Below are 19,733 nucleotides of genomic sequence, written 5' to 3'. Positions count from 1 at the left end.
CAGGAGACTTTTGATGCTGGTCTCCAGGCCTTCCAGCAGGAGGGAATCACCAACATTACAGCTCTCAAGGACCAGCTGCTGGCCGCCCAGCACGTCCAGTCTAAAGCCATTGAAGCTCGTCACGCTGCCTTGATGAAGCGCTGGAACCAGCTGCTCTCTAACTCAGCAGCTCGCAAGAAGAAGCTGCTGGAGGCTCAAGAGCACTTCAGAAAGGTAACGGAAGAGGCAGAGCAAAACCAGTACAGTTGAAAGCATTTTGTGAGAGTACTGGTTAAGTTTAGTGCAGGACCAAGCATTAATACATGGTGAAAATGTTTGAGGGGAGAGGACAGGAGTAGAACACACACCGAGGGGAGAGGACAGGAGTAGAACAAACACTGAGGGGAGAGGACAGGAGTAGAACACACACTGAGAGGAGAGGACAGGAGTAGAACAAACACTGAGAGGAGAGGACAGGAGTAGAACAAACACTGAGGGGAGAGGACAGGAGTAGAACAAACACTGAGGGGAGAGGACAGGAGTAGAACAAACACTGAGGGGAGAGGACAGGAGTAGAACAAACACTGAGGGGAGAGGACAGGAGTAGAACACACACTGAGAGGAGAGGACAGGAGTAGAACACACACTGAGGGGAGAGGACAGGAGTAGAACACACACTGAGGAGAGGACAGGAGTAGAACACACACTGAGGAGAGGACAGGAGTAGAACACACACTGATAGGAGAGGACAGGAGTAGAACACACACTGAGGGGAGAGGACAGGAGTAGAACACACACTGATAGGAGAGGACAGGAGTAGAACACACACTGAGGGGAGAGGACAGGAGTAGAACACACACTGAGGGGAGAGGACAGGAGTAGAACACACACTGATAGGAGAGGACAGGAGTAGAACACACACTGAGGGGAGAGGACAGGAGTAGAACACACACTGAGGGGAGAGGACAGGAGTAGAACACACACTGAGGAGAGGACAGGAGTAGAACACACACTGAGGAGAGGACAGGAGTAGAACACACACTGAGGAGAGGACAGGAGTAGAACACACACTGATAGGAGAGGACAGGAGTAGAACACACACTGAGGGGAGAGGACAGGAGTAGAACACACACTGAGGAGAGGACAGGAGTAGAACACACACTGAGGAGAGGACAGGAGTAGAACACACACTGATAGGAGAGGACAGGAGTAGAACACACACTGAGGGGAGAGGACAGGAGTAGAACACACACTGATAGGAGAGGACAGGAGTAGAACACACACTGAGGGGAGAGGACAGGAGTAGAACACACACTGAGGGGAGAGGACAGGAGTAGAACACACACTGAGGGGAGAGGACAGGAGTAGAACACACACTGAGGGGAGAGGACAGGAGTAGAACACACTGAGGGGAGAGGACAGGAGTAGAACACACTGAGGGGAGAGGACAGGAGTAGAACACACTGAGGGGAGAGGACAGGAGTAGAACACACTGAGGGGAGAGGACAGGAGTAGAACACACACTGAGGGGAGAGGACAGGAGTAGAACACACTGAGGGGAGAGGACAGGAGTAGAACACACACTGAGGGGAGAGGACAGGAGTAGAACACACACTGAGGGGAGAGGACAGGAGTAGAACACACTGAGGAGAGAGGACAGGAGTAGAGCAAGTAAATAGTACTTATTTTACGGATCTGTCATGTTTTCTCTAAAGGTGGAGGACTTGTTCCTGACATTCGCCAAGAAGGCCTCAGCCTTCAACAGCTGGTTTGAGAATGCAGAGGAGGATCTGACGGACCCAGTCAGATGTAACTCTCTGGAGGAGATCCGGGCGCTGCGTGAAGCTCATGAAGCTTTCCGCTCCTCGCTGAGCTCAGCTCAGGCCGACTTCAACCAGCTGGCCGAGCTGGACCAGCAGATCAAGAGCTACCAGGTTGTGTCCAACCCCTACACCTGGTTCACTATGGAGGCCCTGGAGGAGACCTGGAGGAACCTGCAGAAGATCATCAAGGTCTCCTTATTAAAGATTACATATTTAATACCATTTTATTTATATAGCCCAGAGTCACAAATCACAGATTTGCCTCAAACAGCTTTACCGACTGTACAGGGTACAACATTTTTTTTGCTCCAGTTGCTGGGAGTTGGTTGGTAAGCTTGTATATCAGTCATTCTGAGGCCTCACCTTTATTTTGCTTTGTTAATCATAAACTTAAATACAATCTAACATCCAAATAACCTAGTAAGAAGTGCAGAAAATGTTCTTCTAGTAAACAGAAAGATTGTTTAGGTTGGGGTTGGTTTAGGTTAAACACTGAGTTTCTAGATTTAAGGACACGTTTTCAATAAATGTAAGTTGAGCCCTAAGTAAACATGATTTAGAGTAAGTAATGGTGCTTTAGCTTTAATGGCTAGGTTCTCATGAATTTTTACATTTTTTAATATATATTTACAGAAGTTTAAAATAATTTTCAGAGCAGTTTCTTACTGGTGTTTTTTTCTTTGTCTGTAAATGTGTGTAGGAGCGAGAGCTGGAGCTGCAGAAGGAGCAGAGGAGGCAGGAGGAAAACGACAAGTTGCGTCAAGAGTTTGCACAGCACGCAAACGCTTTCCACCAGTGGCTGCAGGAGACCAGGTAGATTAAGAGTTCCTACAGCTGAGCGTTTATACACCTGGGCTGAAGGTTTTACAGTGTGACACAGTTGTCAGCTATTCTTTCATATAATTAAATATCAACATTTGAAACCAGGAGCTTGGCTTGAACCATGTACATGATGTTATTTGTTATAGCTGCTCAGTGTTTATCTCACTGCTGGTAGTTAAAATACCTGTGTATGTGAAGTTACTTTGTGCAGCGTGTGTCTCTCTTTTAAGCTACAGAATAAACTCAGCACAGCAGGATTTTTACTGATGAAGTGTTTGATCTCATGGACAAAAGTGACATTTGAAAATACCTCCGTTTTCAATGCAAAGTCATCAAACATGTTCACTGCTGTTGTTGTTGAGTGTGCAATGTTTTCAGGGGTATTTGCAGTGAGCACTTTGTTATGACTATTTGTTAATGTGCATTTCTCTCTCTCTCTCTCCATCCCTCTCTCCCCCTCTCCTCTTGGCTGCTCCCTCTCTGGTGATTGGGATTGCTTCGCAAATCAGGACATATCTTCTGGATGGGTTAATATAACTTTTTCTCATTATTATATGTTCTAAGTGTTTGATCCAATGTGTGAAAACAGAGATCAAGATTGTCTTCCATCATCAATCCTACAAAGGGGGTTGTAGGGCCAGTTTTAAGACATGTTACCCTCATTCCTCATCGCTGCAAATCATTGTTTCTGTAATATTCCCTGTGTTTTTGCTCATTTTTTTGTTTTAAATTTAATCTCTGGTCCTCCCCCTCCTCCCTCATCCTCTCTTTAAATAGCATAGCCTATCGACGGGTTATCTGTGTCTATCAGTACCAAGTTGCTGATGATCTTTCTGGAAGGTCAACCTCTTTCAAGCCTTGCTGTTTTCTTTTGCTTTTTGCTGACCCACGCAGTGCCTTCAGGGCTGTGTGACCTCATGCACTATAGGCTAAAACCACCATGTTGGGCTGTGATGTGCTCAGCACCTTCCTGCTCTACTAACATTCACCCCGTCTTTAAACTCCTAGCACCAAGCTGCAGGCAGCACTACTTCCAACCAGTGGACTTGCTAGTTATCACCCAGTTTACTTTGTTTACTTCAGGGATGGAAACTGCTGATTGTTGGCCCTCCACTTTACCAATACACACATTGTAAAATATACAAAAGCACATTATACCTTTAGAGCAGGGATGGGCAACTGGAGGCCCGGGGGCCGCATACGGCCCACACCCTCACTTGAAGTGGCCCTCAACAAAACTACATGCATTTGAGCATGAAATCTTAAAAGTACAGTGTAAAAATGCACAAAATTACTTCTTGCATTAATGTTGGTCTGCTGTTCTTGCACTGAAAAAAAATAAATCACAGTAAGTGGTTATTTTTTATTTGCTTCAAACCTTTTGTATTCCTATTTATACTGTAATACATGCATTTGAGCATGAAATAGGTTAAGTTACTGCACTGTAAACATATTTAAAATGGCAGTTTCATCATATCTGGTTAAGTGCAAGGTCCTATATGTGGCCCTGGTAGTGTCGTCGATAAAAAAAATTGTGGCCCCCTGCAGCATTAAAGTTGCCCATCCCTGCTTTAGATGCTATTTGGTCTCAGTGGGTCATTGTGTATTAGTTTTAGCATGTGTTGGGTAAATTCAGGGTGTAACTGCTGCAGTTTCCAGTCCTGTGCAGTAGCCCTAGCCTTGCATGGTTTGGGTTCCCAGTAGATCTGTGGCATGAATGTAGCTCAACTTCGGCAGTAAAGACAGCATAACAGATCCACTTTCAAGTATGGAAAAAAAAATCCCAATAGTCCCAAATTGTACACCCAAGATACATTTTGTTGGAAATTGCCAAACTTGTAATTTAACTAGAACGTGCAGATCTCTGTCAAGCAAATAATAGTCTTACTCAGCTGTCCTACTCCGGTCAATGGTATAAAATCTGTTTTTCAATGATTGTTTATCACCACAAGAGGCTGATTGGTCCAGTAGTATATGAGATTAGCCACGGTCAGTTTCAGACAGACACACACACGGCCGACGTTTTAGCTTTAAATGCCTGGCGGAGATAATTACAGTTCATGAAGGTTTTTCTGGATCTACTGATTGTAGTAGACAGTCTTCCTAACAACACTATGTAAAAGTGAATGCAGTGGTTTTATCAGACTCTGCTGCTTCCTTTCTAACATCAGTGTGTGTTGGTGTCAGGTCATGCATGGTGGAAGAATCTGGTACCCTGGAGTCCCAGCTGGAGGCCACCAAGGTAAATATCACTCACTGTTGCATGTTACAACGTATCCCCATACAATGTTTCTGACTGTTGTATTAACATTTTTTTTAAATTGACTGATGGCAGTTCACATGAAACTGAACTACTTAGTTAGGTTTAGAAAAAACAGCATGTGGCAGCTTATGTTGACGTACTGTATGTGTGTATGTGTGTGTGTGTGTGTGTGTGTGTGCAGCGTAAGCACCAGGAGATCCGGGCCATGCGTAGCCAGCTGAAGAAGATTGAAGATCTGGGTGCAGCGATGGAAGAAGCACTGATCTTGGACAACAAGTACACAGAGCACAGCACAGTGGGCCTGGCCCAGCAGTGGGACCAGCTGGACCAACTGGGAATGAGGATGCAGCACAACCTGGAGCAACAGATACAGGCCAGGTACACAACAATACGCTGCCTTTGTCTCACTGAGTTCATCTGGAATTCACACACTTAAGGTTGAATGTTGCCAAACGTAAAAAAACAACAACATTTTGAGTAGGGCAGCACGATTATGGCCAAAATGATAACTCACGATTATTTTGATCAATATTGTAATCACGATTATTCATTATTTTAGGTAAAACATCTGTATTTTAATTGCTTTAGTTTTAAACAAACAATACCAACAGTTTTTAGTGTGTGCACAGTGTGTCCTGTGCTTGTTGTAAACAGACAGAGATAGGTAGTGATGTGCCAGTGAAGCCTTATGAACCATTTTCATTATTTTTTGAGCCCAATAGATGGCGCTCTCCGTTCAACAAAGAGCTGAAAACCATTTCATGAGGCTTCACTGGCACATCACTAGAGATCGCTAAGTAAACACCTCCTGCAGCAGCAGCACATACACAGAGCTAACTGTTAGCCTATTAGAAATTTGCAGACTGGACGCCAAGGGGTTACATTCCCTCCGGCTCTGCAGCTGGGAGAGACTGCTGCAGGAGGACTGTGCCGATTCGACTCGTTAGAACAAGTCTCCAAAAGTCTCCAATAACACCAGAAAAAAATTGTTTAAAAAAAAAAAAAATAGTAGTTGCTAAGTTGGCAACACTGCCTCGCCGGCTTTTACAAATGGCGCATGTCATTGTTGAGTCGAGTACTACGTCACATCCTGCTTAGCGTTCTATCCAATCAGCAACCAGGCTTTTTTAGGGGAGAAAAACGGCCCCGCCCCCTGGTGGTTGGTGGACTACTGCTGTAGAAAGTGCTTGATTAGATATGCAGGAGAGCTGCTTTTTAAAATGGAAACATCACCGACGATCAGGTTAATTTAATTGTGGCGGCCAAAATCATGATCACGATTAAAATTTGATTAATTGTGCAGCCCTCATTTTGAGCTCATGTCCTCGCTCTCACTTTCAGGAACACCACTGGAGTGACAGAGGAGGCCCTGAAGGAGTTCAGCATGATGTTCAAGTAAGTGTATTTGAGCTGACTTCATCATGACATATGTGTGTATGTGGTCTGATGAAGACACGTCCTCATCTGTATCTGTTTATTTGCAGACACTTTGACAAGGAGAAGTCTGGCCGTCTGAACCACCAGGAGTTCAAGTCGTGTTTGCGGTCACTAGGCTACGACCTGCCCATGGTGGAAGAAGGAGAGCCTGATCCCGAGTTTGAGGCCATACTCGACACTGTGGATCCCAACAGGTCCGTCACATGTTCAGGAAATGACATCGATAGAGCTGTAAGATGCTGTGTGCTCTACGGTATCTAACTGTCAGGAATCTGTCTGCAGGGATGGCAATGTGTCGTTGCAAGAGTACATGGCGTTTATGATCAGCCGTGAGACAGAGAACGTCAAGTCCAGTGAGGAAATAGAGAGCGCCTTCCGAGCTCTCAGCACAGAGAACAAACCCTACGTCACTAAAGAAGAGCTCTACCAGGTCAGAGGTTTTCACTTTTCACTCTGGGAATTCAATTTGAGTTGTTTGTATAGAGGTCTAACTGTCCTCTTCTCCCTTTCAGAACCTGACCAAGGAGCAGGCAGACTACTGCCTCTCACACATGAAACCTTATCTCGACAGCAAGGGCCGCGAGCTGCCGTCAGCCTTCGACTTTGTTGAATTCACCCGCTCGCTCTTTGTAAACTGATCCCCCCGCTACCAGGGACCAATCGGGAGGCGTTTTCCCACACTAACCAACACAAACACAAGGCTAAAACTGCATGATTGTGGCACTAGGAATACTCACTAACTATCTGTACTATCTATTTATCACGCTCTACCCTTAATTCTTTGTGCTTCTCATGATAGCATAGTGGATCTGTCTACATTTGAATGTGATTGTTTTAGCTGTTTTAGCTTGTGCTTTTGAGGAATTCAAGAACCTAATAGTTATAACAATGTTCTTAACAACTGCGGTGTGCTTTAATAAACGCTACTGGTTAGAACTGGACACCATCTCTTGTGTTTATTTCACTTCCACAATTTATTGTTAGTCTTCAGGATTTTATCTTCTTTTTTATACAAGAAGAAAAACCACAGTTCAGTTGTGCTCAGCAGTCTTGACTGTCCCAGATCAGAATGTCTCATTCTGCCACCTGATTGGCTATGTGCTCCAGCTGGCTGCTCTCTCTGGGTCTCTGCTCCATCAAATCCTGGCTCAGCTGCCAAACACAGACCGTCCCATCTGTTTTCCCCACTGCCAACAGGTGAGGGTTCTGACAGTTGAAGGCCAAACAGGATGTAGCATGCTCCGCCCCTCCGTGCTGGATGGTGGCTGCTGGCCTCAGGGACTTGCGGCCCAGGTCGAATATCTGCACCTCACCTTAGAGAGACGCACAGCACACAGTCAGCAAGCAGACATCTGTCCCACATCTCAAGTACTGATGCTTCATAACACTGTATACAGTAGTTTTCAAAATGGTAACCAGATTAATCCAGGTTTTTAGTATTTTTTTTTTATTGCTTCATGGCAAACAAGGTACCAGTAGGTGCAGTAGATTCTCAGAAAACCAACAAGACCCAGCATTCGTGATATGCAGCTCTTAAGGCTGTGCAATTGGGCAATTAGTTGAAAGGGGTGTGTTCAAAAATATAGCAGTGTGGCATTCAATCAGTGAGGTCATCAATTTAGTGAAAAAACAGGTGTGGATCAGGTGGCCTCTATTTAAGGATGAAGCCAGCACTTGTTGAACATGCATTACTCTTTGAAAGCCTGAAGAAATGGGTCGTTCAAGACATTGTTCAGGAGAACAGCGTACTTTGATTAAAAAGTTGATTGGAGAGAGGAAAACTTATAAAGAGGTGCAAACAATTATAGGCTGTTCAGCTAAAATGATCTCCAATGCTTTAAAATGGAGAGCAAAACCAGAGAGACGTGGCAGAAAACGGAAGACAACCATCAAAATGGATGGAAGAACAAGCAGAATGCCAATGATCAGCTCCAGGATGATCCTGTTCCTGCTGTTATTTTGAACACTACACCGCAAAATCGGAGTTAAAATTACACTTTGAAAAGTGTTCATATTTTAACTCTTTAATAGTGTTAAATATTTCACACCCTTGGTGTTTTATGACACGACATAAGTGCACTTTTAACTCCAAATTGTGTTATTCCTTTTCACTTTGAGTGTTAATTTTTTAACAAACTGTTATTTTATGACATTAAAGTGTATTTTCAACACTAAAATCGTGTTATTCCCTTTCACTGAGTGTTAATTTTTAACATACATTGTGTTACTTTGACACATTAAAGTGTATTTTTAACCCTAAAATCATGTTATTCCCTTTCACTAATGTGATAATTAACATTCATTGTTTTGTTTTACCATACAGTAAAAGTGCATTGTCTTTAGTGAATCTAACTCAGGTGTCAGGTGTTAACATGTAGCGATGCTGGCAGAGCTTTTTGATCACTGCAAGTGTCTTGACAACTCCAAAACCAACACTTACCAACTCAAAATGATTAAGTCTGAAAAAACAACACTACAGATTTTGCTGTGTACTGTATATCATTTTGAGGTCTCCATCACAATTTTATTTTCCAAGAATAAAACGTTATCCTTCATTTAGTAAAATATGGAACAGAGCAGAGACATGTTATGTAGAGGTTTTTATAAATATTGCCCCAACTCCAGTTTTATCATGGAGAACCAGTCTGCTTCTAATCCTGAGTTTTAAACCCCACTTTGAACACAAAATCATTTATCCTTGTACACACAAATGTTTCATACTGTACCTTGCCCGGTGGCTGCTGCAAAAACTAGTGGTCTGGTGGGAGACCACTGCACCTGAAAGGCATAGGAGTCTGACACCCTGATAGAGAGCAGTGGGGTGGCCTGCAGCAGAGAGTGGAGATGGGCCAGACCATCAGTCCCTGCACTTAGAAATAGATTCCTGCAGACAAAACGAGACACATGTCAGCACAGATTCTCTGTTAAATCCCTGTAAAAATAGTTTGTGAACACTTGTGTGCTGATGATGTGTTTGGGTGGTGAGAGGAGCTGTGACCTGTGGAAAGGAGAGCAGTGTATGGAGTGGAGGGGGCCGCTGCAGGGCCTGAACGTGAAGACCGCCGGGGCTCTGAGTGTCACACTCTGGCCTTGGGAGGGCACCGCAGCTGGCGTCTGGGAGGAGAAGGAGCATCTGAGCAACAGGCCGCTCTCAGAACCCACCAAGAAGGTGTCAGAGTCCCAGGGAGACAGAGCCAGGGAGGTGACACCCACACTGGTGCTGCCGTGGGCCTGCAGGCAACAAAAAGTTGTAGTTTTACACTCAGTACCCCGAGTCCAGCACACAGGAGTTGTTTGGGAATAATTTGACAATAACTAAAAACATAAGGGTTGTATGAGCTTTATTTCCATGCATTCATATTGAAATAATCAGGTAAAACTGCAAGCAGCTTAAAAAAAATAGACAGGTTTTTATGGTTCATTTTTTTTTAAAAAGCTTTCTTTAAAATAAGTACATCACTGTTCACTAGTGATGTGCCAGTGAAGCTTCATGAACCATTGTCATTATTTTCTGAGTCCACTAGATGGAGCTCTCGGTTCAACAAAGAGATGAAAGCACACTCATTTACCATAGTTTCAGCCTTTTTCCTGAAAATAATAGCACCATCTAGTGGGCTCAGAAAATAAATAAAATGGTTCATGAGGCTTCATTGGCACATCACTACTATTGTACTATATGTGTCTATCCAGCTAGATGTATGGGCTCCATTTGTGGGGTAGCCATAATAAATGACTATGTACTATGATACAGCTGGAAGGAAAACACACTTCTTCATCCCTGATCAGTGTAAAAGACAGTTTTTTCCACTTTTATTATTATATGCATCTAATTCCCACCCTGCCAATAACAAAGAATAGAATAGCTACATTTCATCACTGCAGTAAGTCCAGCTTCCAGGTTTCTGTTGCAATCAAATCTTTCAAATTTTAAATTTCTGTGGATAACAAGTAGAAGACTGAATCTGGACTCCCTAAAACTTACAGTACAGGGAGTCCCTTATCTTTCCCTCCCACTCACACCCCTGTAGAAAAACTTTAAAAGTGAACACTGTTTTTTTTGTTTGGTCTCATCTGTGATATATTCTGACACGGTAGATGAACAATTAGTTTCAGTGATTTTTTTCATCCAGAATCTCACCTTGAAGCTGGTGTTGCTGCTCTGTGGAACCTGTTGTCGTATTAAGGCGTAGCCAGCATTCAGGACAAGCCTTCCCTGGTCTGGGTCCATCACCCAGAGCAGCACCCTTCCTCCTGAACAAGCACTGAGCACCCCAAACTCTCCTTTCTTTTGCAGGGGCACCCAGGCAACCTACACACACATGCACAGGACTTTTAATTGTACAATCATATCAATAAACCAAAGAGCAGTTTACACGACAGCATGGCTCTTTCAGTCCATCTTGATGTAGTGTTGCAGTGAAGTTAAATGCTCTGCATAACCACAGACAGCATATATCAATCAATCAATCAATCAATCAATCAATCAATCAATCAATCAATCAATCAATCAATCAATCAATCAATCAGACAACCCTTCACCCCTGACCCTCCATCCCACTAAAAACATAGCACAAACTGAGGAAGCTCCATCTCAATGTGGAGCAGTGAGGAAACACTGGAGGCAGCTTAGAAATGAGTAAGATAAAATAAAATAAAAACAAAACAAAAGCAAATAATAATAACAATGGGTTGAAAAAAGCTAGATAAAAAAGATAAAAACAATAGATAATTAAGAAGTAGAGAATGATAATATATATATATATATAGACTAATAAATAGTGGCAAATAAATCAATCAATAAAAGAGAAAGATGTTATCACACTAAGATGCATGAGCAGAAAAATAGCTAGAAAAATCTAGAAAAATATCTAAAAATGGTTCAAGTAAAAGCCAAATTAAAAAGATAAGTCTTAAGTTTGCTCTTAAAAAATCTGAAGCGTCTCTGAAGGTCTTCAGGAGGCTGTTCCACAAACATGGACCACAGAGAGAAAATGACGGTTGTTAAGGTTTTATTAAAAGACTCCCAGAAGACCTGAGGGTCCTCCAGGGTCCAAAGGATAAAAGTAAATCTGATAAATAGGCTGGACTAAGACCGTTAAGAGATTCATAAACCAGTAATAATATACATAATATACAGCACTAGCCTGATCTAGATTTACAAGGTGCATAGCTGATACTTTGTTCAAGCACAATTTATTCTTGCAACTGTCAAAATGAAGATTGTGTCTACTCACCTGATAAACAGGCTCCCTGTGGCTATCTGCTGACAGCCCAGTCTGAACCAGTACAGGGTCCTGAGTCCGACCCATATCCCAGACCACCACCTCTCCAGTGTACAGACCTCCTATACACACACACACACACACACACACACACACACACTTCACCATCTCAACTGTGTACTGTTTTTCTTTGACCTTGACCACTCTAACAGGGACACTTGCTACTGAACTGTTTCTGTTGCTTCCTGATTAAAGGAAAAATGTTTTGCTGATACCTGTTCAGAAAAAATGTTAAATAATTTATAAATGTTAATTTGCTGTTGCCTGTTATTATGTTATGATCGTATTATACATTACGTTACGTTGAGATTTACAAGAAATAATTTAACTGCTACTGTGAAAAGGGAATTCTGCTGTTAAAAAGCACATTATTTGTTCTTACGTTCTTATAAATGTTTGCAAACCAAATGTTATTATTGCACTACTTGCAGTACTTTTAAAATAAATCTGCACAATACACTACTTTGGAATTCATTATTGAATTTTACGCATAACAATGTTCAATGCCCTCAGTATTTTTGCTATGTCTGTTCTGCAATGTCTTGTTATTGCAGTTCACTTATACACCAAGATCAGTATATATCTGCACAGAGCCAAAAGCAATGTGTTAGTTAAGTCCTGATTAACACTAATACAGTCAATACATACATTTCAACTGTTTGTATGTGGTTTCACCAGTTAATGTACCAATTCAAATATGTAACATAATAAAAACAGCTACTTAAGGCAATGGGTTATATGGGCTTTAATTCCCAACAGTCTGCTGACATTTCATTAACCATCTCACACTGTAAAAATAAAAACTATGGGTAGAATATAAAAATCCACATAAGGAAGTGAATGAATAAATGGGTCTCAAACTCGCGGCCCGCGAGCCAATTGTGGCCCTCATGACGATATTTGGTGGCCCCCACCTTGATATGAAAGTTTAATGTGAGTTTTATATGAATGGCACTTTAACATGTTGTGTGTGGAAGGTCCCTTTTTGTGTCTTTTTTGGGAATTTTTTTGTCTTTTTTCGTAATTTTGTGTCTTTTTTGGTCATTTTGTGTCTTTTTTGTAGTAATTTTGAGTCTTTTTTTTGTCATTTTGATACTGCCTCCAGCGGCCCCCAGGTAATTTGAGTTTGAGACCCCTGATCTAGAGCAAGGCTCAGACCACAAGAAGTCTAGATCTGGTCTCAGTTGGTACAGAACATCTAGTGATGTGCCACTGATAGATTTGTTTCATATACAATTCCATGATTCTTGCATTAAATATTGGGAGAATCAAGCTGCCATGTAAATTAACTGAAAAACATAGTTTTGTTGAAAACCTTACATTTAAATGAGATATTTTTATGGACCTGATTCAGACTTTATAAGCCTGCAAAAAGCATGTGTAACACATGTTTGATGTGAAGGCGTACCTGCCAGGAGGGTGGGCTGGTTGGGGTGACAGCAGAGAGCGGTGACTGCAGTGGGAACGTCTATGACACCATCAGCCTGTTTAGGATTCAGGCCTCGACGGTCCAGGTTCCACATACACACACAGGACATCTCAGTGCTCCAGTCTCCATCGTCAATCCTGCCAAAACATACATGTAGAGCACACTGTCCACACGTTGACACCAGAGCTGCTACAACTATATCCTTATGATTTGAAAAATAAAAGACTTTGGTGAGAAAACATTCTGTACATGCTTAGTGGAGTTTTAGTCCAGTGGTTCTCAACCTTTTTTCAGTGATGTACCCCCTGTGAAATATTTTTGGTTGAAAAAAAGAAGACTTAAAAACAGAGCGCTGTGCCATCAGTGTCTGATTTATTAAACTTTGGAACTGATAAACACATTCAAAATTCAAACATTTGAAAAAATATATATATATTTCAAACATTTTAAATGTTAATAATCAATGACTAAATTTATTGCAAATATTTATCATCACTAAAATGTAGTGATTTAAACTAATAATAATAATAATTATGTAATAATAATAAAAACAGTGAGCATATAACCATTTAAAACTATAACTGCTACGCTTCAACCACGACTCCATCTTTGAGTTTTCAGGTGATTGACAGGTGATGCCAGGTGGCATATGACAGGTTGGGTCCAACCATCCTGGTATGGGGGAGACTCTGGGTTTTTAGGATAAGGAAATTGAATAGCCTACTGAATATAAAATTAATTTTATGACCTTATATTTATATTTTTCTAAAATATTTATTAAATAATTATTTTTACAGGATTTTTGCGTGGATGCTACTTTTTAAAAAGTATATTTTAAAATCTCACGTATCCCCTGGAGTGCCTTCACGTACCCCCATTTGAGAACCACTGTTTTAGTGTGTGTGTGTGTGTGTGTGTGTGTGTGTGTGTGTAGTGTGTAGTGTAATATATACAGGTGAAACACTAACATACCGACCGTAGGCACAGACAATAACTGCACCTGTACAACTCCAGGACACACTGGTGACATGGAGAGCTCTCTCTAGTGCTCTGGGATGTTGGAGACAATGGAGACATGAAACCTGGAAGGACAGTGTCATACAAAGAACTCTTCATGAATAACAACCACAGAGATATACTAGAAATATATTTATTATTTACTACTTAAATCATTTTGGGGAATAAATTTGCCCCCTTTCTAGTTTATAAAAGGATAACTTTATGTATTGTCTTTAAGTTTAGGAGCAGTAAATTTTGTGTGTATAACTAGTTTACATTTACATTTTTATTGTGTACTATAGTATAGTATATTGTGAACTATACTATATGTAATTATTGTATTTTTTTAGTTTAAGTATTACACTTTCAGTAAACTACTAAATTACTTTGTTTTTTTTATACTGCAATACTACCTCAAAGTTTTCTTTAAGTGAACCTAACGAAGCACTTAACTAATGATTTATGTATAACATTTATAAGAAAGAAAGAAAGAAAGAAAGAAAGAAAGAAAGAAAGAAAGAAAAAGAAATCAGCTGAATATTAATTTGATTGTGTGTGGGTAAATAACTGTGTAGTGTGTTCATAAAACATGAGGATCAGTTCTTGAAAAAATTATTGATGAAGTGAAGTGAATGGATGCAGCATTTAACCACAGAAACTATATCAAACCAACCAATTAAACAACTCACACACTTTAATAGGATACACTCCCAAAAAGTGAGCACAACTACAAGACAAGTTATTTCACCCTTTCGTTATATGGTGAAAATATTCCTTTCAATTTTTATAATGCAGGCAAAAAAAAAAGGATAAGTTAAATCTACGAGTAGTTTTCTCTATACTTGTTAATATTAGCCAAGCATATTTAAGAGTATTTTATTTATAAGGTACTGTATATCTTTGACAAGTATATAAACATTTGGAACTGAAGGTTTACTCTTATATTAACTTGTTTTTGTAGGGATTTTATTAGTGATGTTCCAGTGAAGCTTCATGAACCATTTTCTTTATTTTCTCAGTCCACTAGATGGAGCTCTCTGTTCAACAAAGAGCTGAAATCACATTCATTTACCATAGCTTCAGCGTTTTTCTTTAAATCAAGAGCGTCATCTAGTGGGCTCAGAAAATAATGAAAATGGTTTATGAAGCTTCATTGGGACATCACTAGATTTCATCACACCTACAGATTGTGAGATCGTCCTCTGGCATTCATAACAACAGAACAAGGATTCTTTGCTCCTCCTCACCAGATCACTGTGAAGCTCCCAGTTCACCTGGAACTCATCAAACGCGTGACTCCTGGCGTTTCTGCCCAGCTCCCGGATCACTGAGTCCTCAACCCGCTGCAGGAAGTCCTTCAGGCCGGGCTGATCCGGGTCATCGTGGCTCTGCTGGAGGAGCTGCTCTTTGGCCAGATACTGAGGCTCTGTCTGGGTCCCGCTGGTTGTAGACGAGACGGTCTGGACCTGAGCCTCAGCACGGTGCACCGCTCTGGTCTGGCAGCCTCTCTGAAACACCACCAGGTTAAGGCCCTTCTATTCAGCACGGTTAGTTAAGTCCTGATTAACACTAATACAGTCAATGCAGACATTTCAACTGTTTATGTGGTTTCACCAGTTAATGCACCAATTCAAATATGTAACATAATAAAAACATCTACTTAAGGCTATGGATAGGGTTATATGGGCTTTAATTCCCAACAGTCTGCTGACATTTGATTGATTGATTGATTGATTGATTGATTGATTGTCTTTATTTCGAACATGCAAGCAAGTAAAACAAAAACAACACCAAAAAAAAAACTAGTTTGAATATTAATAGATGAATAAATAAAAAACAAAACAAAAAAGCATTAAAAAATTGAGAAAACAGACACTTTCTGCAAGCTCGAAAGGGAGTAGGAAGAAGTAAAAAAACTTATCGAGTCCTACCCCTTAACAGGTCGCTATATCTATATGTATATATATATATATATATATATATATATATATATATATATATGAATAATCAATATAGCCACATACAAATATTATAAACAATTATATATATATATATATATATATATATATACTATAAACAATTTATATTACATTGTAAATACCTATACATGTATATTGTAAATTACTATATAAATATAAATATTATAAACATAAATACAATTACCATGTGTATTACAAAACTATAGTCTACAGATGTCCATGTTACAGAGTCTTTTCTAAATTTCTGTACTTTGTAAAGATGATGTTATTTCAATAACCATCATACACTGTAAAAAAAAACAACTATGGGTAGAATATATAAATCCACGTAAGGAAGTGAACTAATAAATTAATTTAGTCCAGCTGTGTTTTCTGAATTTTTGATTCTTCTAGAGCAAGGCTCAGACCACGGGAAGTCTAGATCTGGTCTCAGTTGGTACAGAACATCTAGTGATGTGCCACTGACTAACTTAACACCCTCTGCTTATTGATAGTTTACATAAATATCACTTAAAGCCTGACAAGATAGATTTGTTTCATATATAATTCAATGATTCTTGCATTAGATATTGGGAGAATCAAGCTGCCATGTAAGGTAACTGAAAAACATAGTTTTGTTGAAAACCCTACATGCTCAATGCTCCCCGGACTAATACTGAATTTGGAAAAACTGCTTTCAGTTTTTCTGCTGCATCTACCTGGAACATCTTACAACATTCATTCAAACTCAACGCAATTATAACTCTGGGCCAGTTTAAAACTATGGTTACCAATAACTCTGCTTTTCACTGTAAATGATTTTAATGTTTTTGCATGTGTTTTGTCTGTGCTGTTTTGTGTTTCTCTGTTTTCTGTTTTGTGTTTCTCTGTTTTCTGTTTTGTGTTTCTCTGTACTCTATTTTGTGTTGCCTCTGTACTCTCGACATCATTGTAAATGAGGGGTTGTCCTCAATGATTCCTCGAGAAAATAAATAAAGGATAAATGAAATGAGATATTTGTTAAGGACCTGACTCAGACTTTATAAGCCTGCAGAAAGCGTGTGTAATACATTGGTTGGATTTAGCATGGGCTAACTACAATATACAAAATACAAAATACACAAGTAACAGCTAGATTTATTTTTAATTCAATCAAATTAATGCATATAACATGTGACATTTAAATGTGTAAGGTCAGCTGTAGTTCTTGGTCCTGAACCTCTTTCCCTCTGCTAGTTACATTTCATTACCTGAACACAACACGTGTCAGCTGGGTAGCTAACTACTGTTGCTATGGTGTTTCTCTATAATAACCGTAATAATTGTCCACTGCTTGTATCTGTTCCACTGTTTGTCACACATACCGAGTCCTGAGCCGCCTGCTGGGATGTCCTCCACACAGACTGGACCCCCACTGACTCCACGGCTTCGTCAGCAAACATGCTAGTGATAGTGGTTTGAAGAGTCCAATGATTAACATTCACTGTCCTGACTTGCGTTAAAAAATAATTTACAGACGTCTAACATAATAATAACTTTGTGGAACTTTTAATAGCGCTAACGTTGGTTCGTTTAGTTAGCAAGTTAACTGTTTTCCTGTCAGGCTGGAGCCATTTTCCACAAAGCTAGCGTTACCTTGGTTACGCAGAGACTATATAAACCCAGAGACAGATCAAGAGAGGAAACCGCTTTTCACTTCCGCTTTTGCTCCTGGAAAATAAAATCCTAGCTTTTAGCCCTGGCTTTTTAGCTTACAGTACTGTTTTCAAAAACTCTCAAAATGAGAATCATATCCACTGAACACTTTATACTGTACAATAAGCCTGAACGTTTAGCCTGGAGAGTAGCCGTTACCTGGGTGACCTTCAGTTCTGTCAGCATGCACTAATGTGAGTTTGACGTCACACCGTAACGGTTTTGGGTCTCGCCGCCATCTTGTGAGGACGATACACGTATATAAATAAGGACACAGCTCAGCCGCCGTGTGTACACACACACACACACACACACGCACACGTATATATATATATACATATACGTGTGTGTCTAGCTGTAGCTGAAGAATAAAGTGTAGCAGCATTTTTCACTCTGTCATATAATTCTGCTCAATAATGTTACTAATGCATAAACACCGTAAACCGTAACATACATTAGAGATTTTTCTGCTCATGCATCTTCTCTTTTATTCATTCATTTATTTTATATATTATCATGCTCTACTTCTTAATTACTTATTTATTGTTTTTATATTTTTTTATCTAGCTTTTTAAAAAACCTTTTATTGTTATTTATTTTTATTTTTATTTTATTTTATCCTACCTCACTTTATTTTAATTAATTTTATCTCATTTCTAAGCAGCCTCCAGTCTTTCCTCACTGCTCCACGTTGAGATGGAGCCTCCTCAGTCTGTGCTTTGTTTTTAATGGGATGGGTGGATGGAGGGTCAGGGGTGGAGGGTGTTTGCTTGTTTCTATGAAAATGGGGGAGATATGATCATATTTCTGCGCTCTCATCAGGATCCTAGCTGCAGAGTTCTGGATGTATTGAAGCCTCTGCAGACTCTCGCTAGGGATCCCCATGAGAAGTGCATTACAGTAATCCAGTCATGGTAAGAGATAAGAGAACAGAAGAAACTAATTACAGAGAACATGTGGCTCTGATCTGACTTCAGTAGACACAATACAGTTTCAGTTAGTTATTGTTGTTTTAAAAACTTGTTTTAATTTTATTTCAGTTAACGAAAATGTTTTTTCAATTGTAGTTTTCGTTATTTCGTTAGTTTTCATTAACTATAATAACCTTGCTTGTAATACAGTACAGAAAACTACTCAGGTTCAATTTTAATGTCTCAAATGAACTATTCATCTGTCATTTGTGCTCAGTGTTTGAGTGAGAACCTGCATTTAGGGGCAAAAACTGAGGTCAAAGAGCCATCTGATTAAATGTTGCAGTCATAAAACTACACTTTTTGACGATGTTTATAAGGCTATCAAGTCTTGTTGTCTACAGACACTACAATTTAATGACACAATAAGCCTTGATCTCCTTACCAAATCAATGTTTTCCCTCCGTTTCAGAGATGTCCCCCTCCCTCCCCTGCCTCTCGCCTGGTGTTGTGTAAAGCAGCTATTCTCAACATTGGCGTCCCGACCCCAATTGGGGTTGCGAGATGATTTTCCAGTGTGTTGAAGTGTTCATCTGTTAATGTGTTTTAGTCCTTTTGGTCATTTAATGTCTTTTTTTGGTAATTTTGTGTTTTTTTGTCATTTGTGTCTTTTTTGGTCATTTTAAGTCCTTTTTTTGATCATTTTGTGTTTTTTTTTATTCATTTTGTGTCTTTTTTGGTCATTTTGTGTCTTCTTTTGATCATTTTGTGGTCAATTTGTGTCTTTTTTGGTCATTTTGTTTCCTTTTTTGGTAATTTTGTGTCTTTTTATGGTTATTTTGTATCTTTTTTGGACCATTTTGTGGTCATTTTTTGTCATTTTGTGGTCATTTTGAGTCCTTTTTTGCTTAATTTTATGTAATTTTTTGGTCATTTTGTGTCTTCTTTTTTCTTTTTTTTTATCATTTTGTGGTCAATTTGATTCTTTTTGGGGTAATTTTGTCTCTTTTCTGACAAATCCCAAAGTATCAAGTTATTACTTTACGAGGAGTCTCTGTCTTGAAGCTGACTGTTACACACTCAGGAGGTCAGAATGGACCTTTAAACTTATAGCAAAGGACTTAGATTAAAAGTA

The 19,733-nt window shown here is 39.9% G+C and overlaps 2 protein-coding genes across 5 annotated transcripts in view; one reads left to right on the top strand and one right to left on the bottom strand.

Moving 5' to 3' along the window:
- sptan1 (spectrin alpha, non-erythrocytic 1) overlaps positions 1–7,171 on the top strand; it is a 46,930-nt gene extending 39,759 nt beyond the window's left edge. For all 4 annotated transcript variants that reach the window (XM_059357460.1, XM_059357458.1, XM_059357457.1 and 1 more), the window contains 10 exons: positions 4–213; positions 1,695–1,991; positions 2,503–2,615; positions 3,134–3,151; positions 4,812–4,866; positions 5,069–5,265; positions 6,229–6,282; positions 6,372–6,518; positions 6,607–6,754; positions 6,837–7,171. In XM_059357460.1, the coding sequence (XP_059213443.1) occupies positions 4–213; positions 1,695–1,991; positions 2,503–2,615; positions 3,134–3,151; positions 4,812–4,866; positions 5,069–5,265; positions 6,229–6,282; positions 6,372–6,518; positions 6,607–6,754; positions 6,837–6,962 (1,365 nt within the window). In that variant the 3' untranslated portion in view covers positions 6,963–7,171. The remainder of the gene's footprint in view (positions 1–3; positions 214–1,694; positions 1,992–2,502; positions 2,616–3,133; positions 3,152–4,811; positions 4,867–5,068; positions 5,266–6,228; positions 6,283–6,371; positions 6,519–6,606; positions 6,755–6,836) is intronic.
- Positions 7,172–7,265: 94 nt separating this feature from the next.
- Positions 7,266–17,821, bottom strand: dync2i2 (dynein 2 intermediate chain 2). Its single transcript, XM_059357461.1, has 9 exons — positions 17,357–17,821; positions 15,282–15,542; positions 14,008–14,117; positions 13,015–13,172; positions 11,559–11,668; positions 10,463–10,633; positions 9,323–9,555; positions 9,051–9,208; positions 7,266–7,637 (listed from the first exon to the last, which is right to left on the bottom strand). The coding sequence occupies exons 1-9, from the start codon at positions 17,432–17,434 to the stop codon at positions 7,399–7,401; spliced, it is 1,518 nt and encodes a 505-aa protein (XP_059213444.1). The 5' UTR covers positions 17,435–17,821; the 3' UTR covers positions 7,266–7,398.
- Between the last annotated feature and the right edge of the window lie 1,912 nt (positions 17,822–19,733).

The sequence above is a fragment of the Centropristis striata genome, chromosome 19 (assembly GCF_030273125.1).
Source record: "Centropristis striata isolate RG_2023a ecotype Rhode Island chromosome 19, C.striata_1.0, whole genome shotgun sequence".
In the NCBI taxonomy this organism is placed as follows: Eukaryota; Metazoa; Chordata; class Actinopteri; order Perciformes; family Serranidae; genus Centropristis; species Centropristis striata.
This window is presented reverse-complemented; position numbering and strand designations above follow the sequence as displayed.